This window comes from Notechis scutatus, chromosome 4 (assembly GCF_049901735.1).
Source record: "Notechis scutatus isolate UNSWTSFEM ecotype Mainland chromosome 4, rNotScu1.2, whole genome shotgun sequence".
In the NCBI taxonomy this organism is placed as follows: domain Eukaryota; kingdom Metazoa; phylum Chordata; class Lepidosauria; order Squamata; family Elapidae; genus Notechis; species Notechis scutatus.
Genome location: NC_142012.1, coordinates 106471757 through 106497646, shown reverse-complemented (window position 1 = coordinate 106497646; position 25890 = coordinate 106471757). Strand labels below are relative to the sequence as shown.

Sequence of the window (25890 nt, the reverse complement as noted above, 5' to 3'; positions counted from 1 at the left end):
AGATATTTGTCTAATCAAAAACCTAACCATTTATTTTAGAAGTTCTTAAAACTCAACCTAAAAATCAGGTTGTCTCAATGCATCTTCAGCAACAGCTGCATTGCCTTGTTATACTAAGTGGAAATGAATTAGGTAGAGATCACAATATATTTTAAGAGATGTATGTAGAAGAGCATGTAGTTATAATTTGAACTGATAACCTTGTAATAATTTCATTATATTTTAAAGGGAAAAAAAATGTGATATTCGAATCCAGCTGCCTCAAGTTTCTAAAGAACATTGTAAAATTGAAGTCAATGAAAATAAAGAGGTATGTATTATTACTTTTGTTATGCAGTCGTAATATTTCTGGTACTTGTGTTTCATTGATTGATCTGGATATACATAATTTTATTACTATGTATTTTTAGGCAGTGCTGTTTAACTTGAGTTCTGCAAATCCAACACAGCTAAATGGGAATCACTTTCAAGATCCCACACACTTAAAACATGGAGATATACTGACAATTATTGATCGTTCTTTCAGGTATGTAACAATAATATAAGCAAATATGGGTGTGCTAGAAATAGGGTATGTCAGCCATTGCTTTTTAGAAACGTAAAAATCAAGGAGATTTTAAAAGAATTTGATAGGAAAAAAAGTTGGATTAATTTTAATTTAACTAATCTTTTTACTTGAATAGGTTTGAATATCCACCTCCCCCACTTCCTCAGAAGAGACTTTCTAGATCTCAAGAGAAGGAAACATTACAGGTAAAATAAAAATCATGTTTTTCTTAATTTGGGAGAAGGGGACAATAATAAAAATGTAGAAATTAATAAATGCTTCAGTATGTTGCTCTTTGACTTGATTTAGTAATTGATCATTACCAGTTACATTTCATTTTTAGTCATTCTATTCCACACTATATTATAATTATAATTCATAGGAAACACAACATTTAGTTTTGGTGTTGGGCTTTAGAAAATTAAGATATTTCCTTTGGTCTGTCATTCATATTTTCTACAAGGAAAAAGAAAGGGAGTTAGTGCTGTAAGTTGACACTTGACTTATGAAAGATTATTAATAGTTTCTCTACTTGATCGTGAGCTGGGTTAGAATATCTAATTGAAAGTAAAAGACAAAGCCTGTAAGATCTTAAGATGAACTTGAAACTAATGGGTCATTTAAGAGGAGGGAGAAGACTTAAGTATTGATTTACATTATTTTAAATTATGTCAGTTACATAATTTCTTTAGTTACGTAATTTGTTATGTTGAGGTCTGTTGAACTGAGGTTTCATATATGGAACATTGAAAGGGGAGACAATAAATGTATCATTGAGATTTAGACAGTGGTATTAGTTTTCATATATACAGAATCTAATCTTAATTGGAATTTTCCTCAATGGTATTATATTGCAGCCTTAGATTCTGCATAATGTATCTGCACAGCACTTAATGTTCAGAGAACTACTGTAAATATGTTTCTTTCACTGTAAATAATTAAGTTTTTATACATAGAAGTTTTGAAGTAGGGGGTCCAATAGTTTTTCGAAAGCTCGTGAGTTTTGGAAATAATAGTAATGGTTTACCCAGTGGATGTCCATATTGAATTCTAAAATTCAATTCAAAATTCTAGTGCTGAGTCCTGACAATTACAGATTGCATAATACTCTTGGCTTTAGATGAGAGACGAAAAATACTATATTATCTTTTCAATCATTCTAAGAAATTATCAGTGGAAAGTTATTTTACAAGAAAAATGGAAAGCTTAAAAGAAGCATTAAATTCCTTGTTCTATTGCATTATGTTTAATGTTACAGATTCTTCATGTTCAGCATATGCAACAGATGGACTTGCTGCACCCACAAAACTCAGATTACAAAAGTTCTCCAATTACTGGTTGGTATTTTTTTTGTTCCTTTTCTATAATTTTTTTATTATATTAATGATTTTATTAATAAAAAGGATGTGTTTACCACTGAGTGGTAAAACAAATGAAAGCAGCCATTAGGAATTTGCTGTTAAAATACATGAATGGATTTGGTTTCATCGATGAATGATTTTCTGAGCCTGTTAGTGACCCAGTTTATCAAACCACGATAATGAAGAGTTGAGAAACAGGCTTGTCTTAAAATTATATTAGAAACAATATTTCACAGCAAATTACATTTTAGAGAGTGACCCATATATTTTCTTGTCCATTAAGTAACTTTCATAAAATAGCTTATGAACAAATCTATTCCTTAAATTTCACTGATTAGAACCATGTTTAAGGTAAGTGATTTGGATAATTGCAAATAATCTGTTTGCATATATTTATACTATATTGTTTGGCAATTACAAATAAAATTTGGCTTCTGTAAGTTTTGATTTGTTGAATTTAATAGAATTATGCAAGTTATTTGAAGGAGGTAAATTGTAATGTATGCAGATCTGCCCAAAGCACATCTTTTAATATCACTAAAAAAGTGATATATTTTTGCAGATTTATACAGTTGCTTCCTAAACAGTTTCTAGCTGTTACCATTGAGAACATTTTCAAAGCGGGCAGTCACAAGCAAGTGGATATTGTTGGAAACAGGTTACAAAGCTGTTGCTCGAGGCTGAAAAAAAAGACTGCTTTGAAAAGAGATGTTTTGTACACACCCGTGTGTGCTGTGAAGCACTTTTTTCTAAGGATTTGTAAACGTCTGCATAATTCCTCAAAAATTACTTTCTGATTAGTACTTTATCCATATAATGATTCAAAAATAATTTTAACTTTATTCAAGAAAACAGATTTTTAAAACTGCCTGTTTCATATTCCTGTAGGCAAGAAATGTGAAACTTGCTCTCCCAGAAGAAATGAGAAGAAACTTCAAAAACAATACAGCGACCCACCTGAATTTAAGTACAAAATGCACAGTATTGAAAAAGCAAATGAATTGTCTCCTTTTAGCAAACTTTATGAATTAATGAAACATGAAGATGGCACAGGCAATGTAAAGGAAAATACTGGTAATGAGACCTTGATGGAAGATGTATTTCGCTCAAGATCTAGGAGGTCTGCAGTGAATCAAGCAAAGTTAACTAAAGTTGAACAATCTGAAGATAGTAAAATTCAAGGAAAGCATGGTGGTGTAGCAAGTCCAATACCAACATTCGAAAAGAAGAAATCTAAAAAATCAAGCACTCAAAATTGTGATATGCAACAGAAACAAGAATGTGAAGGTGCAAATCAGTCAGATTTTAAGAACATAGAAGAGAATGAATTGGAAAAGTGCGCACATTTTAAAGCCAATCAGCAGAGTGCACAGCATTTCCCTGAATCATGTATACTGTCATTGGATTATACAGAAAAGGCTAAATGCCTTAACAAATTTAACATAACAGATGCTTTCACATCTATAGAAAATACTTTGCCCAAAGCAAAGCCTAGCCAGGAGAGTACTCAAAATTATTCCAGTCCATGTTCTAGAAAGCCTCGAAGATCTTCCAGGTCCAGAAGGACAGGGGTTGAAAGAGATTCACTGAACAAAATGAAGAGCTCTGAAGAAATGAAAGAGTGTCCCGTACAAGTTAGTGGGCAGGAGCCTGAATCTGGTATTTTGATTGAAAATATATCTTCTAAAACAAATGAAAATAGAGAACTCGTTACAGAAGCAGTGCTAAATCTGAAAGATTCAGAAGATGGAAATTCTAGTACTGTTTTCAGTTCACTTCATCTTAATACTAGTGAAAACTGCAATAACATTGAACTAAATAAAATTATTTCAAATGAATATTCTTGTACAGAGGCAATAGATAAAGAATCGATAATCCCAGCAGATCTTTCCCAAACCAGTGAAATAATGGCAAATGAGATTCCTGAAAAAAACTTGGAAACAAAATGTCCTACAAATGAAAATAAAATAGGAACAGAAAACCATGAGCAGAATGTTAATATGAAAAACGATATATCTACTTTTTCCAGTTCTTATGAAAGCAGAGAGCAAACATCAGCCAAGGTTAATGCTGTCTCTGAAATGAATGTATTATGTCCACTTAATAAAAAGTCAGGTAAATACAATTTATATCAAAAAATTATAGTTGTTATTTGCTGTCCCCAGTAACTTTGGTTAAGATAAAAAATTACCAGCTTATTTTTTTCTGTCAGTTAATTGGTTTGTTTGATATTGTTAGTAGAAACAGATTCAGTTGTTTAAAATGTTAGTGCCTTAGTTATGATTGAAAATATTGATACCAAAAGTGTAAAAAGTTTATAGAATTTTTTAAAATTAAACAATTCTGAGTGCAAACTTTTTAATTGTAGTAATGATGAAAGCCATTGTGTTCACTTTGCTATAATTTACTATTCATTTATAGAGGCTAAGAAATCACCTCAAAGGCGTAGAGGTACAGAACTAGATTTTCTAGTCCAATCCCTTGGAAAGAGGAAGAGAGTTTCTTTTGGTGGTCAACTGAGTCCTGAACTCTTTGATAAGCGCTTACCTCCAAACTCGCCACTTAAAAAAGGAGCCATTCCAGCGAGACTAAGTATGCCATTTGGAAACTCACCACGAGCAGTTCTGAAAAAAGCTGCAGAATTAAGTCAGTCTGTAATACAGGTAAGGGATTGATTGACAGAACAACTGATTGCTAGGGATATTTACCTTTGAATCAAAGAATTGCTCTTGATCCCACAACAATATGTATACATATGTTTGTTTAAACTTCACTATTCATACTGAAAGCTTTGTATTTTAAATAATGTATCTGTATTATGTTAAAACAATTGATCAGAAATTTTAAATAATAGAATTTAGAAATATTTTGGGAATGGGGAGGAGGAATGTAAGCTATGCACTTCTTAGTACACCTAAATATTTCTCTAGAATTATTTCTGAGAGGAGTTGGTGATATATTGCACCTGAATGCTTCTTCTATTTAAAAATTGGCAATTTTATTTCAGAGTAGTGTAATGGCAAGATGGGTAGCAAATAAATTTAATAAATAAAATTAATAAATCTGTTGATAAATATTTATCCCTATTGTTAGAAACTCCCAAAACAAAATTGGGTAAATATTTCATATTCTGTTAAAAAAAACAACACTCTCCAGCAGAAATACAAGTAGCCACCTTTGGTTATTGTGGATGACCTACAAATGTAGCTTTATATAAGATGTTTGAAATCAGAATTTATACTGTTGACTTTTATTTTTTAATTGGGGCATTTTCAAAAAATAACATTCATCTTTAAAGCTTACCAAATATTTATTTGAGAAAGCAAATTTCTCAAAATTATTTCACAGAAAAGTGGAGAGCTTGGGAATGTTTCTAGATACCTGGAAAGTAATTCAGAAAGTTCTGTCTTTGGGGACAGTATTCCAAGGAGGTCTGCTCCAGGGCTAGACTATGAATCACTCCTTGCTCTGGATTATTTATTTCCCAAAAAACTGCTGACCATCTCCAGAATGTCCAGATCTGTGGTCTGATGAAGATGGGACAATGCCTAAAAATAGCCGACTTCTCCTTTTTTATCTACTCCTTCACATCTTTTCATAATTTCATAAAATTAAAGATGAATGTTATTATTTTGAAAATAGATTTGAAAAGAAGTTAATTTTAATATATATTAAAAGATTGGCAAATGAAAAAGGCTTAGAGCTAAGTAGTGTGATTTTATTTGATTTTTATACCATCACATATTTTGGACTGTTATTGGTTAGAATGTTACAGTAAAAAAATCAAAATGAAAAAAAAATACAATTTAAATTGGAAAACCAAAATTGAAGTGAGAAGGAAGAATGACAAGAGGTACTGGTGATATTACTGAAATACTGTTAAAATCATTCTCCATTTTCAATAAGTTCCTAAAATCTATCCGAGGGATCTACTTTCCATAATTTGGTGCTGCTACTAAAAATAAAAAGCCCCTCTCTAAATGATGTAATTGATTGTATAAAATCTGGTTAGAGGAGGATCTTCCATAGATACCCGAGCGCCAAGTTATGAAGAATATTGACTGTAGCACTTTAAATTGTAGTTGGAGCTGAAATGGTAATCAGTGCAAGTTGTTCAATGTATGTGTAATCTGCTCCCATTATTGGAACCTAAAATATGCCGCCCCGCTCTGGACTAATAGTAATATCCTCATAGTCTTCAAAAGCAAAGCCACAAAATATTGTGTGTGGTGTTTTTTTTTTGTGAATATCTAATTGTTTAATTCATTCTGATAAATTCTGAAGGAAATAGATATGATTGTTGTTTGTCCAAAATCTAAAGTTTGATTTTGTGTGTGTGTGTTACCTATTTGTTTTCCTGCAGGGTTCCTTTGAGAGGAAGCAATATGAAAAGATTGTGTCAAGGCAAGCTGACTCACATAGTGCACCCCAGAGGCAACAATGCATCTCTGATCCTCATGTTGCAAATCAACCTTCAGAGAGTGAGGAAACCACTACACAAGAGATGCATATGAATAGCTTATTCAGTGAAGTTAAAAAAACAGTATCTAGCCCCACTTCATCATTAAGGAGCAAACCCTGTACTCCAAGAAGAAGTTCTACACGTGGAAAAAGCAAACCCTGTACTCTAAGAAGAAGTTCTACACATGGAAAAAGTGGAGTTATGGGTACTATTCACTCCAAAAGACGAAGTGGTGCTTCTGAAGCCAACTTGATGGGTGTGTTACAATTGTATCTATTGCTAGAATTTAAACATTTTATGTTTCAAACACAGTATAATTTGATTATCAGATATTAAAAATGATTAAGGTGAATAATCTTCAACAATTGTTGTTTTAGTTGCGAAGTCTTGGGCAGAAGTAGTGAAACAAGGTATTCCAAAACTGCAACTGAAGTCTGCTTCAAAACAGGGCTTTAAAACAAGATCAATGAAGAAAGTGGCTTCAAAATCATCAAAGGTATAGCCAAAACAGATAATTGTATAATTTTTCGCCAGTGCTCAACTTAAAGAATCTGGATTCCAAGTACTGAGGAGATCATTCTGATACTTTATTAATCCTAAATTCTGTCTCTAGTATTTCTAGATACAGTGCTTTACCTTTTATTTATGGAAAATCACCAATAGTTTTAATAGAAGATATGGGGTAGTTTGAAAAATTCAACCTATTTTAAAACAGTTTAAGATCTTTTAATTGAAGGCAGTATGTTCTATTAGTGCAACATTTTGGAGAATGAAAATATCTGAATTGCCATGATGAAGTATAAAGGTAGGAATACACATTTTATAAATTTTAAAATGAATTAGGGAAAATAATGGATGAATTATATGTAATAAACAATAGAAAGAAAACATATCTAGGAACCATGAGAAATGTGGGATATGGATATTATCCATAGGCAAAAAGTAGCAATTTCAAATAGCCGTGCTTGCCACTCAAAACACAGATTAAAGCAAGCTAAATAATTTTTGAAAATTGCTTCAAAAACAGCTAACAGAAATAGCTGAAGTAAAAAATGTAAATTTCAGAAATGTAAAATTTCACTTTCCTTGCTGAAGGCAAAAGACTGATGGCTTTCTCCAGTAATAAGGTTTGAGGCAAAACAACAACCCTGAAATCAATTAATCAGAATGTATATCAGCATCTAGCAGCCTTACAAAGCAGTGTTAATTACTGAAATAAGGTATATTAAATGATTAAAATATTTAACAAATATTGATATTGCCAAATTTCATCATATTATGAATGTGTTGATGAAATGTATTTGATACTTCTAAATTGATATAATTATCACAATTATATAAGAACTTCCATGCTTTGATTTTTCTTAGTCAATAGAAATAATAAGCATGATTGTAATAGCCTTCCAGTTACTATACTGCTTTTCAAACAACACATGAATGTTTCAGTTTATTATGAAAGAAATGAGGCAGTTGCTGAATAGCTTTTGAGATATATGTTGTTTCTTTTGAGCAGCAAAAAAAGATTGAAAGGAAATGTAGGTAACATGGAAAAAATACAATGTAAAAATACATTGTCCTGTACCAGGGCCCAAATATAACTGTGCCCAATGAGATTATCAATACTTTGGTTTAGAATGCTAGGGGGTGACCCTGGCACCATAATTAAAATGAAAGTGCTATGTTGAATAAGACCACTAGTCTCCACACAATTATATCAACTGACCTACAGCCCATTTATCTGCAGCAAATGAAAGATGGCATTGTTCCCCTTCTTCAAAGAGGAGCTACACTAAGAATTGTATTGTTTTATTATGTATGGAGAGGAAGAAAACTTGTAGTCATGAGGATGAGAACTTTAAGCCAAAAATGTTGCTTAATTTTTTCAGCAAAAAACCATTGCAAATGAATTAGTAATAATCAATGCCAACTGAAAATACAAATTTAGACATTCTTGTAATTTGAAAATTTAAATGAAGTATTATAAAATGCAGAGAGTCTCAATCATTCAGATCATGATTGTCCCAAAAATGCTTTTCAAAAGGTACTGAATTTGGTTTTTTTCCTTGAAAACGTTTCACTTCAATTCTGAAGAAGCTTCTTGGATAAGAAGTAAAATATTTTCAAGGAAAAAAAAAAAGAAAAGTTGCCTTTTGAAAACCACCTTTGGGATAGCATTTTTAAAGTTTATACCTAGTAAATTTGTGACAATAATATTTGTAGTTGATTTGATAGAAGAAAATTATTTGGAAAAGGTTTAAGAATTGTGTTTATTTTTATAATTCAAATTTTAATGTTTATGTGTTCGTGTAGATTAACCTTATATTTCAAGACTATTCAGAGTCCTTTCCCTACCAAAACCACTAATTGTACCCGATTTAAACCTTATCCTTTAGATTTTTAAAGGTTTGCCCTTTATCTTATTTTAACTTAATTCTCTTTTTGGTGAACAATTTATTGATTCTTTTATTTTTTTACCTTTAGTTTTTAAGTTTTTATCACTCTGAAACATCCCCCTCCCCAAAGGAATATTTGTATTCTTTGTTTTTTCCCTTCAGGGACTTTGTTTAAGGTTGGAAGCTAAAAGTAGAATAGCCATGACTCTTATTCTGTTGATTCCACATTCCCACCTCTCTGTCCTTGTCCAATGTCTATGTGAGAACTCTCCTTACATGAGAATTTATTTTACTAGCTTCCCTTCCTCTTTGTGGTCCTGATTAATGGATGCTTAATGTTACTAATATATAATAAAGTATTGGGTGAAATGCAAGAGTGTTCTTCCCAGTCTTTTCTCCCAGGTCAGCTTTTCCTTGAACTTCTGAGGCTTTCAGTCTGCTAAACTATCTTCCCTACTTGTGTCTCACCTATATAAATTCAACAATCTTCCTTTTGCAGCCCATCGCTGCCTGATTCTTGCTATCCCATCAGATCTGGCAGATATCCTAGAAAAGTCGTCTCAGCCTTGAGGTGCTTTTCTATGAATTTTCTAACTTTTGTTCTTTTTCCAGTTTCCAGCTTCTCCAACTTGGCATTTTAATACTTATAAAAAGACTCTAAAAAGTTCTACTTCATTGCAAGAACTTCTGTGTTTAATACTCCTCTGCTCTACCTCTCCACTTCTGGTATATGTGTCATAGGATATGTGCTCCTATGGGAGATGTTAACAGTGAGTAGTAGGGCAGACTCCTTTTTTAAATATTTATTACACATTTTCAAAATATTTACACTACATTTCCTTTTTTGACAGTACATCAGAGTCAGCTTTTTTCCTATTTACATAGTAATATTTTCATTTTCAATTCCTGATATATTTCTCTACCATTTGTACAGTTATATTTAACTTTTTATAATTAGGGACAGACTCCTTTAAAAGTTATTTAAAACTATTCTATTTTGAAAAATTCTCTTTTTTTCCTTATGTACTTATGTACAGTGCATAAGACATAGCTGTTCCTGGAATAGGATAGGATAGAATGTCATTGGAAGGGACCTTAGAGGTCTTCTAGTCCAACCCCCTGCTCAGGCAAGAAACCTTATGCCATGTCAGACAAATGATTTACAGATCATCTAATAATTTTTAAAAAGTAAATAAGTGACATATAGTGAATCCAAAAAATAGCTTCCTTTCTGCAATTTTTATTTAAAAAAACTGAATTGAATTGGATAAAAAATGGATTAGTGTCATCTGGAAAGGAGTAAAAGATGTTTCCAATGTTTCCTGGATTGTTCTGCTCCAGAATGTTGTTTTCACATTATTGAATTCTTCTCTATTGAAAGGATATTGTTTTTATTTTTATGGTCCCAGAATTGTTTGAAGCAAATCAGAAACATGGTGCAGTTTCAGCCTATACAACTTGGCCAATTAGGACTTTTCTCAAAAGATCTTATATTGAAATAAATGTAAAACTACTATTTTCACTAGGATATTAAATTTATATCAGTATATATAGTGACATGGTTCATTAAACTGATTTTTAATATATTCTGCTTTTAGAAGAACAGTTCATTAAAAACACCTAAAAGAAAAATCAGCGGTCATTTCACAACAGGACATGCAAATTCTCCTGCTCCAATTGTGATTGGGAAAGCTCATAGTGGAATTTTGAATATAACTGCACAAGTTCCTAAGGTGGTGATCAATTATCCTTTGAAAAAGCATTGTGACCTCAATGAAAGCTTTACAGGTAAACTTCATTTAATACAAGTTTGCATGCCAAATGACATGAGTTCACTTTTCCTGTTTAAAAATAAAATATGTCATAGAGAAAAAAACCATGTTTTCTACAACTGACACTATGTAGAGACAATGGCAATATATAATATTTAACTAGATGATAATAGTAATAGTTTTTTCAAGATTCAAAAAATTGTCCTTATAGCATGTCATTTATTTATTGCATGTTTCCGTCATCTCAACATAGTGGTTCTTGGTAGCGTATAGCAATTAAACTTAAAAACCGAACAACAAAGTAAAATACACAACTAGCAACAAAGTTTAAAAAAAAAGCAATCAAACAACAATTAACATAGCCATCTTATAGGCTCAAATTAATAATCCCCATACCTGGGAACAGAAAAATGTTTTCAGAGCTTTGTGAAAGGTTCAGGTCCAGTCTAATTTCTGACGGAATGATGTTCTAAACGAATGGCATCATGACAGAAAAGGTTCATTTCTTGGGACTCACAAGATGATGTTCCTTGATTGATGGCACCCATAACATCTGCCAGATAGCCAGAAACAATAAGGGAGATGTCCCATCCCCTTCTAAGTTAGAGGTTGATAATTATATAACAGATAAAAAGCAGAGTGGGGTGCCTTAGTGCAGACAAGAAAAAATAATTGCACATTCAACACTTTATGCAAATGCTTTAAAAATTACAGAAAAGCATTATTTTCATTCTGCACATTAGAGACATCCCTTAAATGTATACAAAATGTTATCTTGAAACATTTGCCCCCAAAGCATCTTACGGATAGATGATGTGAGCTCGGAATGGTTCTTCGGGCAAATAATATAGATTTATGTGATAAGTTTGCTTTACGAAGATGCTCCTAAGTCTGTTGAGGTAATATAAATGGAAATACCACATTGTAGTAGTTTTTTAAATATTAGTGCACATGCTCTTACATTTTGTCATCTTAATGTTCAGAAGAAATTCAGATGTATTAGCACCTCTTTTTTTTTGAAGCGAGCAGGCATTCTTATTGTGTGTGTTTATCTACAGAGAGGAAATAAAACCAAGGTTGATTTTATTGATTAAGAAATTGTGATCTATGAGAAATTAGATTTACAATGAGTTGATATTCTTAAAGGTTACCAATATATCAACTCCTCGCTTTGCCAACAGATGGTGCTATGATTGTGTAAGAATGTAATCTATTAGCAAAGTATGGTGTAGCATAATAGCATACTTACTGATACAGTTGACCATTGTGTAACTCTATTTCCAGTTCTAGAAATGAGGTTTAAATGATCATAAGCCTGAACTCAGTCTTTATATCTTCTGGAGAATTACAAGAAACTATTTGGTAATAAGAGATTCTCAGCAGAAGGGGCATGATCAGTGATAATGTTGATGGTGGGGCTTTGGTGCATATTGCACTATTAAGAATGATAATGGAAACATAGAAATTTAGAATTGAAAGCAATACTACTCTAAGCCTTAAATCCTTCCCCCACCCTTAGCAGCCTACATCTGGATCCATTTTGGAAGGAAGAATCAAGATTTCTGGTAGACAGAAAGATTTGCAGAGATGTTCTTGTTCTTCAAAAATTTAAAACCAAAAACTCATTGTATAAGTGGTCTTCATATAATCTAAGCTGGTGCAAAAGGTTTGCATGCACACTTATCTTTATATTACTTAGCTTCAATATAATACATGCAGCCTATTTATCCAGCTGCTTGTGCTCTCAAGTTCCATTGCAAACATTCCCTTTTGCTTTTTAAAAAAACCAATTATTATCTAGGTCAGCACTGAGTAAACTCTTTTGGGGTTGCATGCTCAACTCCTTTTGTAACATTTATCTCCCACATCACCTTGTCCATCCTAAACCAAGAGCTTAGTTTCCTGCTACTGAAGATGAAACATGTTTAAAAGCCTCCTGTATAACAGCTCGATTAATGTTGCTGAGATCAGTGGAAACACTCAAAATGATACAAAACACCAAGCTTTATTTCACAATCAGAACTCTTGAAATTACCATATTGAACTAAAATATTTGCACATCTTGCTAAATAAAGTATTATTACTTTCAATGTAAGACTGACATAGTTTTTGTATGATGACCACTCTGTCTTTATTGCACTACATACCGTAGGTTAGCTGGTTTGTAAAATTATATCAAATCCGCTAAATCTATCTATATTAAATCTACCAAAGGCAGCATCCATGTAAACAGCCCCCTCCATCCACAATTAGATTTTAATTAAAAGTCATTTAATTACATTTGAACTGCTTTCCAACATGCTATTAGGAGCGATTGAATTATTGGAGGTAAAATATTAGACAATGGTGGGCCATATACAAAGAAACAGTGGCCTTGCTTCCCCTGATCACATGTTGTAAGAGAAATGCTGTCTTTCCCCTTTTTTAATTTATTGTGTTTCTGTCTAATTTGGGCAGTTTAATTTCTGAGACCCAAAAATCTCACTTTTCTTGGATTTACTGCAGAATTTTCCAGTGGTTGGGTCACCATTTTTGGGACATACTCCTGTCAACAGCAGTTTCAACAAAAATGAGATTAAGCTAGGTAGCTCCCTCCCTATTATCTGCAGTCAGTTTAGGGAAACCTACCATGCCTCATTGCTGGGGACAATCAGGTTATCAATTGTTGTGGTGAGCCAAGAGACACATGGACCTGGACATAAAGCAACACATAGAATATTGATTATGTGCCACAAAGTTATTTTTGACTCATAGTAACAAGATAGATCTTCCCCATGTTGATCTATCAACAGTGCACTCATCAACACTTGCAATTGAATCCATCCACCCTGTAGCTGATCTTCTCTTTCCTAACATTAGAATGTTTTATAGATAACAGAATACAATAGAAAACATCAGTTTTTCTCCTGTTATCGCGTTACATGTAGTTTCATACTTGTGGATCAAAGAAGCAATTCTTGCTAAGTTACCCTGCTGATGCAAGTACTTTTTTTTCTCAAGAGCTTGAAAAGTAACTTCCTCTCCCTGTGGGGAAGCTTAACTGAAGAGACTATCATTGTGCCTGATGTTTTGGAGAGCATTTCAGCAGGGGCTGCCCTAATAAATACCAAAGATTAAAGTGCAATTGCTCCTCAGTTGATTTTTATTCTTTTCCCCAAATCTTACTGAGTCTTCCAAAATAAAAAGGATTCTACACTGATGATTATTTGAGTTGTGGAAAATACTCCTTAGATGTGAGTTTGCGGATGCTGTTTATTGTTCGCTTCTCATGCCAGTTAGACAAAGAAAAGGGAAAATAATTGAAATGGATAGGAATTGACTGCCACAGATTCCTGGACATTGTTTTCACACAGCAGTTTCAGTTTTTTAAGCAAGCAGGTCTTTAAGGTTCTTACTCCAATTAACATCTAATCCTTTTTGGACCTAGGAATAGTCAAGGGTTTTCTAATAGCTTGATACCTAGCCACCAATTCCTAGTTCCAGATGCATTGGGATGTTTTCATATAATTAGTGGGCCATCTGGACCTCAGCAAAGTAGTCCAGCTATACCTAGATACAAATGGGTGTCTGGAAGTAGAATGCCAAGCCTTTCAGGCCTACTTGTATGCTACTGTTATCCTGACATCTTGCAGAACATCAGTAATCTAGATGTGTAAAATAGTTTTTTCTACTGAAGCAAGAGAGAAGAGGTTTGGTTTGTTAAGGTTTACTATTTTTTGGAAATTAGACATTTTGCAAGCAAGCTCCTAAGCCTTTCCTTTGTGAGACAATTCAGTCTTAATTCAGGGGTATTATCAGATGCTTCACAAGAGGCTTGCAACAAATAGTGCCTTGTTTCTAAATCTACTTAGAAAGAAATACCCAACATATTTGGATCGATTTTATAGGATTTTTAAAGCGCTGGCCAGAAAATGCTGGGCTCAGAATGACATTTTCTGCTGTAGCTGGAAAATAATGTCCACTTTTAAAAGAAGTTTGTCTGTACCAGGAAACAATTCCTTAATACCTATTTCTTACATCTATATCTCTTCTATCTTTAGACTTCGCCCCAGTCTCCTGAGCACATTTCCTTTTCTCCCTTCAGCCTCCAGTAGAGTATACAGGTAGTCCTTGACTTACAGTTCATTTAGTGATTGTTCAAAGTTACAATGGCACTGAAAAAAATGACTTATGACTGTTTTTCACACGTACAACTATTGCAACATCACGGTCACAAGATCAATTGACTCATGGTTGCAGTGTCCTAGGGTCATGTGATTAACTTTGTGACCTGACAAAGTGAATTGGGAAATCAGATTCACTTAACCATGTTACTAACAATGATTAACAACTATAGCAAGAAAAGTCAAAATGGGGCAAAATTCACTTAACAATTGTCTCATTTAGCAAAAGAAATTTTGGGTTCAATTGTCAGGGAATTGTCCAAACAGATGCTGACAGCTTGTAGTCTTAAATAAATTTATTTCCAGTAAATAAGAACAGAAGCATCATCAGGTAAATCAATGGAGAGCACACAGAGGAAAAAGGCAGAAAATAAGGAAACTCCCCTTTTACCCTTGGCAACCAATCACAGCTCAGATTCCCTCATGCAGTGGCCAGCTCTCTTTAACCAATTAACTATAACTGTATTCTTACACACTGTCCAATTTTAAATATCTTAACAATAGTAAGTTGAGAGGACTACCTGTATTCCATTTTTTTATTCATAGAAAACTATAAATTGCTCATTGGCCAAGATTCTACTTTAAACAAAGCTTTTCTTTAACTGGGAAAACTGCTGTTCATGGGTCAAGATGGCATTTTAAACAAGGCTGTGTTTTTATGGGAAAAATTGTGAGGTAGTACTCACTAGCCTGGCACTTCCAATCCAGCAGTCATAATAAATCTTAGACATCAAATAGAGGATAAGGAAAAAATGATATTTCTTCTTCCTTGTTCTGTTAAACATCTATGAGAGATACACATTCATGTATAGGCCCACACCATTTGTTACAAATTGTACTTGATAGGCATAAGTCACTTTGACAGAAATCTACTTATATGAACATGGCACTATAGAAGGAATCACAAGTTTTATTTTATTTTGAAAGGCAAATTAACTACTTGTATAATTTGTAGTAGAATTTGCTCTTAAGATAGTGTTTGATAGAAAGTATCCACAATCTGAAACAGCTTGAAGGAGGAATTTTTATCCTGGTAAATGGTGTGACAAGTCCTTTCCCTTTAAATATGCTGTGAATATTAATATTTAAAAATAATGCTGGAAACTGATTGCATTTCAGATCTAGGGAGCAATCAAGTGAAGAAAATATATTCTTTATGGTTATATCTGCTCTTGCATTTCATTACATGCTAACTGAACATTAATAGATTTAAATGCTATTTGCAGGGTTGGCTGAAATGTTCTGCAGTCCACCAGATGGAAAACAGAAAAGTTTTATACCAGAAACTCAGATATCAGAAATAAATTCATCAGAAGTATTTGGTATGTTTTATTGTCTATACATTCTGAATAATTACTTTCATATAGCCATTTAACGTAAATTACTTTGTCATTAATCCCAGAGTACTACAAATCAATGAGGTTTGGTTTTTAGAATGAAAGGAAATCTCTTCTGCATCAAAAAAACTGTTAAGGCTCTGTGGAGCTCCTTTATTGTTGTAGAAATTTCAGGTCAGTCTTTCTTTGCAGTCCCTATCAGAATTTCAGGCGTTGCTTTAACTACTGTGCTGCTTTAAGTAAGAAGAGAATCTGTTTAGGGATACAAGCCAGATTAGCAAAGGCCGAGAATGATAGTGGTTTATTAAGTCACTGAGCTGCATCAAGTTGTAAATACTGAACAGAATGTATGGTCTTATCCAAACGAGATAATGAAAACAGGACATAATTTATCATTCCTTGCGTTAACCCTGTAAATATATTTTGTGGGAAAATGAAATAATTAGCCAGCTGAGGTAACAGATTCATTCAAGGTGCAACAGTTTTAATGGCTTCAAATTTAGATCTCAGGTTAGAGAAATACAACTGTTTCTGTATTTGATTTCACAATTTATATTAGTGGAATAAACATACACTAGTCTGATTGGCAGAAGGTTTCCTAGATGGTTGTAGATTTTGGTCATTCTGCTACTTAGAAGTTGCCAGGTTTCAGGTACTCAGTTTGCTTAAGATAAATCCCAATTATAATATGTTTTTCATTATGAGCAACAGTTACTTTAATTTGATTTAATTTGTTTTTAATATTCTTGGTGTAATTTAGTTTTTATGTTTTTTGTTTCATTCTAAAACATACAAAGAGTCTAATATATAATTATTTTAAGTAATATTTCTTCACATTTAAGTGTATTTCTGTTAATGTAGTCAATGAAGTTTCATTACTGTATCATTTTTCTATTTCTGTTAGAAAAAAAGTCTGTTTTGGATGTTAATATTTCAAGCCAAAGAGCTCACAATCAAGATATAATATCTCCAGCCTTGGAAGAAGTGTCACAAATACCCATTCATGATAATTTAGTGGTATCACTAAATGAAAGAAATATAATGGGAATGGAAGAAGAAAAACTGCAACAAGAATCGGAGCCAGTCAGACAACTTTTGGAAATCAAGAGGCTTTTGAAGACAACTAAGGAAAGGTCTGAACCTGCTGAAGTACTTTCAGGAGTCAAGAGGCTCTTGAGAACACCTAAGGAAAAATCTGAATCTGTTGAGGCGCTTTCAGGGGTCAAGAGGCTTTTAAGGACACCAAAGCAAAAGCCAGACCCAGTCGAGGCACTTTCAGGGATTAAGAGGCTCTTTAAGTCACCTAAGAAAAAATCTGAACCTGTTGAGGACCTTTCAGGGATCAAGAGGCTCTTTAAGACCCCTAAGGAAAAATCTGAATCTGTTCAGGCGCTTTCAGGGGACAAGAGGCTTTTGAGGACGCCAAAGCAAAAGTCAGAGCCAGTCGAGGCGCTTTCAGGAGTCAAGAGTCTCTTGAGAACACCTAAGGAAAAATCTGAATCTGTTCAGGTGCTTTCAGGGGACAAGAGGCTTTTGAGGACGCCAAAGCAAAAGTCAGAGCCAGTCGAGGCGCTTTCAGGAGTCAAGAGTCTCTTGAGAACACCTAAGGAAAAATCTGAATCTGTTGAGGTGCTTTCAGGGGTCAAGAGGCTTTTAAGGACACCAAAGCAAAAGCCAGACCCAGTCGAGGTGCTTTCAGGGATCAAGAGGTTCTTAGAGACACCTGAGCAAAAATCAGAACCTGTGGAGGTATTTTCAGGAATCAAGGTGTTGAAAACACCCAAACAGACTATGGAGCCTCCTGCAGATGATATTTATACTACATCTAGATTATCTACTGAAGAAGTATTAAAAGACATGATTGGAAGTGTTACCAAAAATGAAGCACAAATTATGGAAGATACAACTATTAATGGCATTACTGAGGAAGTTAAGGAAACCGTGAAGCCAATAGAAGATAGAGGAAATACTCAAATGATGTCACCAAAGCAAAGATTTGAACCCATAAATAATATGGTCGATAGCAGTCAGACATTGAAAGCATCAAAACCAAAATCTATGCCAACTGATGACTATTTAGGATTGCAAAAGTTTATAATTGAACCTAAAGAGAGTTTTATAATTCCTGATATAGATTATACAGGTGTCAAAGAAATGTTGGACACTGAAAATGATAAGGTATGTTTATTATATCAAATATTTGTACTCATTTTTATTTAGGTAGCCCATAATTTAGTAACTAAAAGAATTCACATAATCCATTTTTATTTCATAATAACATTTTGAAATATTGGGATCAATTATTTTGATCCTAGAAAATTCAAATGACAGCTAGATAGTTACTTTGGCCCTTGGATTTAGGGCTAAACATTGTGATCTTGTAGTACTTAGCTACTTAAATTTTTAGACTAACATTACAATATTTTGATTTCTTAATTTTAACTATTAATATTGCATAACACAGATTTTTAAAAACTCCTCTGCATCTTACTGTCATTGCCAGCAGTAATACTTCAAGGAAAATTAATCTTACTGTTACTTCCAGCAGTAATATTGTATAATGTGTTGTTATGTTTTAATATACATAATATAAATTTGTGTAGCACTAAATCTCTGCTAATATAAAACAGGATTATGTAAAACAATTCCTTGCTTCTCAAAATGCTATGCTTTGCCTATGCATACACGTTATAAGTACAGTTACTTTGATTTCCTGGCAGTTATAGCACAAGTATAGTCTGCATGCACTATATATATATATATATATATATATATATATATATATATATATATATATATGTGTGTGTGTGTGTGTGTGTGTGTGTGTATGTATGTGTGTATGTATATGTATGTATGTGTGTATGTATATGTATATGTGTGTGTATATATATTATGTATATGTATATATATATATATATGTATATGTATATGTATATATATGTTTTCTGAGGTTCTCACGGGTATTTGTATGTGGATCTTTGGTTATTCGGGTTTTCTCCCGCGTAAGATTGGAAGTATCTAGGCAACGTTTCGATGAAGTCTCATTCATCATCTTCAGCTCTGTGCTTCTCAGAGTGATGTGAGCTTGCAGCTGCTTCTTCCTTTTAACTGCTAGTGGGGGTGTGACTTGATTGGGTGGGGGCTTGGCTGTGTTCTGATTGGGTGGGGATCATTCAAGAAAGGGTACTGGAACATTTTTATGTGAGAAATATTTTGATATCAGCTATTTTAATAACTCTATAGGCTAAAATGCCAGAATCTCTGAATTTTGTGGAAGAGAATGGATCTTATACCAGTTCCAGAAATAAACTGGGTAAGTATAAGATTTATTTCATTAAAATATGCTTTGTATATTCTTTTGAAAGTATACTGTAATATAGGTGAATGAAGACATGTTTCTGATTTATTCATGCAAAAACATTTTGTCTAAATTTTGACATTTTAATTTTGATACAAATTGTTTCACTGCAGTGAATATTAATGAAATTTTTTTAAAAAATTACAGCTCTGTAAATGTAAAATTAGTAAAAAATTTAGAATATAAATATTGGTATTCTAAAGAAGTTTTTAAATCATTACTGGGATACTTACATAAATGTTTCTCCAAATAAAAAGAAAGTTACCCAGAACATCAGTTCAAAACTTCATTTTTCTTAATGACTGTGATCTTAAAAATATATTTGATCATATTTTATTTCAGAGTCCATGGAAAATGTGCCTGGAAGTTGTGAAGCAGACCTGGAAAAAGAATCTCGTTTTCCAATAACAAAAAATAACAGTAGTGTTCCAAACCATGAAGGCTATGTTGCATGTAATTTATTTAATGAATTGAAAACAGAGTTCAACAAAAAAACAACCAGAACAATCTCTCTCTCTGAAAACTATGAGCCAGATGGAATGAGTTTCAAAAATGAAGTTAACGCTGATTTTGTAAAAGAAGCAACTGAAAATTCTGATGCATTAAAAACAGAAAAGCCTGAACCACTTGCTTTGGGTAGAACTAGGAGAAGGAAAATAAATGACTGCAGTTCTGCAGTATATACTAAGACAATTGAGAGGCCTACAAAGAATAGATCAACATCAGCTAATTGTGAGCAAATCAGTGAAAATTTTGACAGCCACACAGAACTAAAACTATTGCACAAATCTGAAAGTAATTTTACGATAATTGAAACAACCAAATTATCTAAAAGAGGGAGACCAAAGAAGCAGAATGTTGAAACAAATGGGAATATAGGATCTAATAATATAAGCCATACTCAGAAATTAGAAAAACCTTTAAAGGAAACAGCAGTGGAAAAACACCCTGTGAACAGGAGAAAAGTGGCAACTAAAAGAAAAGGAAAAATGGTAACAAGTATGGATTTGGAAGAAAATGGACCAATTCAAGAAAATGAAAATGATTTAACTGCCAAAACAAGGCTAAGGTCTAGAAATGTAAAAAAGAGTGCAAGTGACATAAAGACAACAATTGCCAAAGGTAAAGCAAATGATACAATGTCAGGGGAAGAAAGTAATAAAAGAAGAAAGATTGCTGCAATACAATCAAGCCCAGAAACATTAATCACAACTTTGAATGCAGATGATCAAGGAACACAAAAATCTACAATATCTAAAATATGTAAAACTGAAGCTTCAGAAAATAATCTAAAAGCAGTGGGAAAAAAATTAGTGGAGAAGAAAAAAAAAGTTCAGTTTTTACTTAACGATGACTTTAAGGCTTCTGAAGAAAAATGTGTACTTGGATATGAGAGTAATACTCATAAAGAAGAAAGTCAAACTGAAAACATTTGTAATGGGATTCCAAAGGTTCCCTTGGAAAGCATGCAAACTCCTGCAGAGCCCAGTCCACCCAGAATAGAAAAGAATCTGCCTAGCAGAGGTAGAGGCAAAAAATCAGTTTCCAACCCTTCTGTAGAAAGTGAAAGCAAGCCAGCCTCTGATGGGAAAGATCATGATGTGATTGTCAGTCTAAAAGAAAATCAGCCCAGAAGAGGCAGAGGGAGAAGGATAGATCAAGTGGTCCTCAAATCTGTTCCTTTAGAAAATAATATTTCTGGAGATTCTACAGTGAACAAATGCCCTTCATCCCAAGGTGGATGTTCTTTGCCACAAGCTCAAAATGAAAATTTTGAAGAATCTGAAATGTTGCCATTAGAAAATGTGCAAACTTGTGAAGGGCACATTCCGCCAAAAAGGATAGTAAAAGAAAATCCACCCAGGAGAGGAAGAAGCAAGCAAGTCAATGAAACATCTGGTAATGAAGCTGATGTCCAAGGTCCAAATATTGGACAAGAGGATAATCAATCCAAAAAGGCAAGAGGGAAGAGGAATACTCAAGAATCCTGTTCACTGAAGAGCCAAAGGACAGTGAAAGAGAATCCACCCAAGCGAGGCAGACATAAAAAATCTATTTCTGATGTTATATCTACAGATTCTAACAGTACACACATAAACCCTATAATATGTGAAAATAAAAATGACAAAGATGCTTTCCTTGCAAAGGAGGATCAATCAAAAGTAAGTAGAAGAACAAGACACACTGTTATATTTCAGAAAATTCTTTCTCCTGTCCAAAATGACACTTGTCATTTGCTGTCATCAAACAGAGGGGAACATTCAGATGAACAGCCAAATGAAGATTTGAAGACAGCAAATAATGCAAATGAGAATTTCACATACAAATGTAGAAAAAGGAAAGCAGTTCATGAAATTTCAGCAAACTCAATTTCTTCCAATAATGACATTCAACAAAATGGAAAGAAAGATTCAAAAGCTGTATCAAAACAAAATACATCCAGAAGTAAAAGAAAACAATTAGCACCTTGTGGAATGTCAGCAGAAAGTAATGATGAGCTAAGAATTAGCAGTAGAAAGAGTCCTTTAGTAACAGATAATCTTGGTCCTTTAGAAAACAGTTTTGAAAAAAAGCATCAATTGAAGCAAAGACAAGAAACTAATATTGCATCACTAGTTCCTCCCTCCCTGAACATGAGCATCACTTTATCTTCTAATGAGAATCAAAGTGGAAACTGCAAAGAATCTGTTGGAAAAGGTAAATTAGCAAAACTTTCAGGTACATACAATATAATTACACGCTCTCTCAGAGGAAAGTGCATTATTCCAAAAGAAAAGTTTGTTCATGAAATCCAAAACAAAGATTTGCAGAAAACAGCTAAGGCAACTCTGATCAATCAAAGAGGTAGAAGAAAAATTAATAAACTTGAGGCTACTGTTTCTCCTTCCCGCAAAGAAAAATGTACATTATCAGCAGGGAGTAACAATTTTCCTAATGAACAAATTCTAAATAATGTTTCTAATAAAAAAGTTTCCTTAATGGGCAAGGCACCGAAATTTCTTGAAATAAAAACCATGACTCAAAACATCAATCAAAATGATTCATCTAATTATGACCAAAATAAAAATGTTAAGCACTCAAATATGCTGGTGCAAAAAGGTTCATCAGAACATGCAAAAAGAAAACAAATTAACAATTCGGAAACAATTATCACTGCTAACATGGTGAAAAATGTAACTCCAGAAAGTAAATCAACAGTATCTAAAACAGGTATGTTATCTTCTGTCTTAAACTAGTAAGCTTTATTCTTACTCTAGAATTAAAGAGATAATCCAGTAAAGCACTGGTTTCTTCCTGATCTTGTCTTTCTGTTCCTAAATTCTGTTTGAATGGGATTTTCAGTTTTAATATTATTCTGGAATCTTAATAGAGCACAACCATTCAAGAAGGGTGCACCACACCTTAAAAGGTCCACAAAGCAGTCCAAATCAATACAGAGGTTTTGTATTTTAAAATTCACTCTGGGACTTGAGTATCAATTTACCAGAAGAATGTACAGAGTGCAATTGAGAACTCAAGTCAGTCCAGATCAATATATACTCCACTTAAAAGAAAACAATTTCTTTCTTGACTATGGACATGCAACTTAGAAGTCCAATCTCCCCATAGATTCATGAACTTTCAGAAGATTCTGAAGGAGCTCTTTTGATAATAGGTCTTTAGTTACATGAGTGCTATATATCTTTTTTAATTGAGTCTATTGACTATTGAGGAATTTTTTTGCTCATAGGAATATACTAAATTGTTCTGCCCAGAAATATTCTGTTAACATTCCCAAGTAATGCTCTTCTTTAGCCTGAAAATTTGTAGATGTGTTGTGAGTATAGTTTTCAAAATTCTTGGTTCTACAGCGCCAAAAAATCTAAAAAGCCTCAGATTGATTAATGTTATCACAGTTTGAATGAAAGAATATAAAATTAATTATTCAGGCATTTTTATTCTGTTCTGTACATTTTGGAACTTACATTTACTGGGGCTTTAGCAAAATAATTGCATGCCCTTCGGAGTGTCTTAAAAATATGCTGAAGATTTTCTTGAATTTTAATTGATTTTAATCCTGTTAGATTATTTCAAAGTTCCGTGTGTGTGTGTGTATGTTCCAAATAATTTACCTACTCTAGGAAGAATTCTTGTAAATATTGGTATCATATATTTGTTTTGTTTTTCCGTATTTACAGTGCAAACAAGAGGAAAAAAGAAAATGAAAGAAGAAAATACCACTCTAATGACTGAGTTGCCTAAAGAAACTGAAGGCAGGACAAGAGCAAGCAAAAGAATAAGAAAATAGATTATAATATTTGCTCTGGGTGCATTTTTTAATCCGAAAAATTACAACCTTAAAACTTTGAAATTGAAATGCTTCAACATTCGCTTCAGCTTAACCCTTGACATTTATAATATCTGATGCAAATATTTTGTAAATAGCTTTTCAAATTATTTTTAAGATTTTTGTTTAAAATATTAAAGGATTATGAATTTAAATTTTAACTGATTTGATTTGTATTGTCTGTAAATTTTTAAATGCTAATGCTACTGAACTTATGTTTTTCAAAATTAAAAACACACTTAAGCAGTATTGCTTTACATAATGTTCCAATTGAAGCTAAGGTGTTTGCCACACTAGCAAAGGTTACGCACAGTTCTTGGAATAATACTCAGGGAGAAAAACCAGCTATTCAAAACAGAAATCTGAATTTGTACAAGGCCAGTGTTTTCTCTGTTTAGCATTATCTCTAAAATCTTGCTGTTTTGTACAGACAATTCTGGAAGATGTTTGATTAGCAGTTGGAAGCATGATCCGTAATCCTATTGAAGAGTGTGTACCAAACTGGGGAAAAACATGGTTTGGAAGTTTGGATAAACTGCTGGATAGGTTATCATACTGTCAAAGCAAAATGCTGTTAAGTTAGATAGTCCCAAGTTTTTTTGCCAACCCAGATTCTTGGGAACCCAAGGGCAAGTAAGCTTATACAGTTCTTTTCACTGCCCACATGTAGTTTTGTGTGCCAACCTTCAAATCTTTCCTGGACCTTACTGCCCCATAGCCTTTAAATTCAAGTGTGTGCTCATCCATCTACCCTAACTTTTTACTGTGCACAAGCTTTTTTGAAAGAAAATATAGAAATTCAACAATTGGATTGCCTTCACTTAGAACTCATTTCCCAAAGTTTTTACAGTCTTAACTGAGGGCTCCTGAAGTGGTAAAAGACAGTTCTCTTAACTGGTTAGTAAGAAATATTCGTTAATTTGCAAATATAGGCTCTGAATATACTGTTATATCATGAGTATTGGTATTGCCTGATGCTGCCTGAATTCTGCTTAGAACATTCCAGGACAAAACACTTGTGCTTTCCTATTTTTGCATATCCAGAATCTAGTTCATTCCATTCCTTGCCTCTTTAATTATGTTTTTTAAAATATCTTTCAATAAATATTTTCCAATTAATATAAAATGGCTAGTGAGAAAGTGATGTATCGTGATACCTGAAAATTTTAATACTTAACATTTTGTATATGTGATTGGTGGATTTGTTCTTATTTTGTTCATTTTTTATTTTACCCATCCCTTCTTTTTAATCTGACATTTAAATTCAACATATCACACTGAATTGACTTCTCACCTACCAAACATCTTTAGTAGGAAGCAATTGTAAGCATGCAATCTAACACCCATCAGCAGCTTTATTTGCTAAGATGCTCATCCATAAATTCAGGAGGTTATTTACCTGTGTCCCTTTTAAAAGTAACTATATTGCCATTAATTTCTGATGAAATAATTATTTGTAGTTTAAACCAGTAAACATAATTCCCATGTGAGGCTTCTACACAATTTACAGTCAGGAACTATATTATTTCTTGGTTTATTTAATTTTCTTTGAAATACAAGCTGTTTCTGAGTATGGGTTAACAAAATTAAACACTGCTTTATTAAGTGTAGGATATTTATTCTAATGAAGATGCCTTGTGTAACTTAATGCTGACTTCTAAAGGAGAGAATTGAAAAAAATAAACCCATGCATGTTTTCTTAACGATACTGTGCCATTTGGTACACTTGTTCTAAACCGGCAGCTTACTTTTCTTTACATGCTTGTGCAGAGTAACTAATTGTCTTGCATGCCTTTGCTGCTTTGTGCTAGGTCAAATAATCCTTCAGAAGTCCTTTTTTGTAATTTGGGATATGCATAGAACAGTCTGATATTTTGTCAAGGTTAGTGGGCCAGAACTACAGTTCATCTGAGTAATATTAAGATATGGTAGGATATAAAGCCTCTTCAAGGCTTTATATGAAACTCAACTTCAGTGTCCCACAAGATATTCTGTAATTCTTTTCTCCCTTAAGTAGCATTTCATTAAACACAACTGTAAGAAAAGATCTTTTATTATCCATGCATATAAATATCAAAACGATTTAAAACTTCCTAGGACTAAGTAGCATTACAGGACATCTACAGTTAATTAATCTCTTGATATTCCCATTCATTTTGCACCCCCATCT

The 25890-nt window shown here is 33.1% G+C and overlaps 1 protein-coding gene across 6 annotated transcripts in view; it reads left to right on the top strand.

The window, feature by feature from the left end:
- The window catches only part of MKI67 (marker of proliferation Ki-67), a 30431-nt gene extending 5597 nt beyond the window's left edge, over positions 1-24834 (top strand). For 3 of the 6 annotated variants that reach the window (XM_087964314.1, XM_087964312.1, XM_087964313.1), the window contains exons 4-17: positions 229-310; positions 411-526; positions 684-753; positions 1806-1884; positions 2797-4023; positions 4330-4571; positions 6272-6626; positions 6748-6866; positions 10362-10551; positions 15925-16020; positions 16940-18213; positions 19279-19348; positions 19736-22603; positions 23572-24834. In XM_087964314.1, coding sequence (XP_087820440.1) covers positions 229-310; positions 411-526; positions 684-753; positions 1806-1884; positions 2797-4023; positions 4330-4571; positions 6272-6626; positions 6748-6866; positions 10362-10551; positions 15925-16020; positions 16940-18213; positions 19279-19348; positions 19736-22603; positions 23572-23681 — 6898 coding nt within the window. In that variant the 3' untranslated portion in view covers positions 23682-24834. The remainder of the gene's footprint in view (positions 1-228; positions 311-410; positions 527-683; positions 754-1805; positions 1885-2796; positions 4024-4329; positions 4572-6271; positions 6627-6747; positions 6867-10361; positions 10552-15924; positions 16021-16939; positions 18214-19278; positions 19349-19735; positions 22604-23571) is intronic. The other 3 variants (XM_087964316.1, XM_087964317.1, XM_087964315.1) reach the window with 2 other exon arrangements.
- Positions 24835-25890: the final 1056 nt, after the last annotated feature.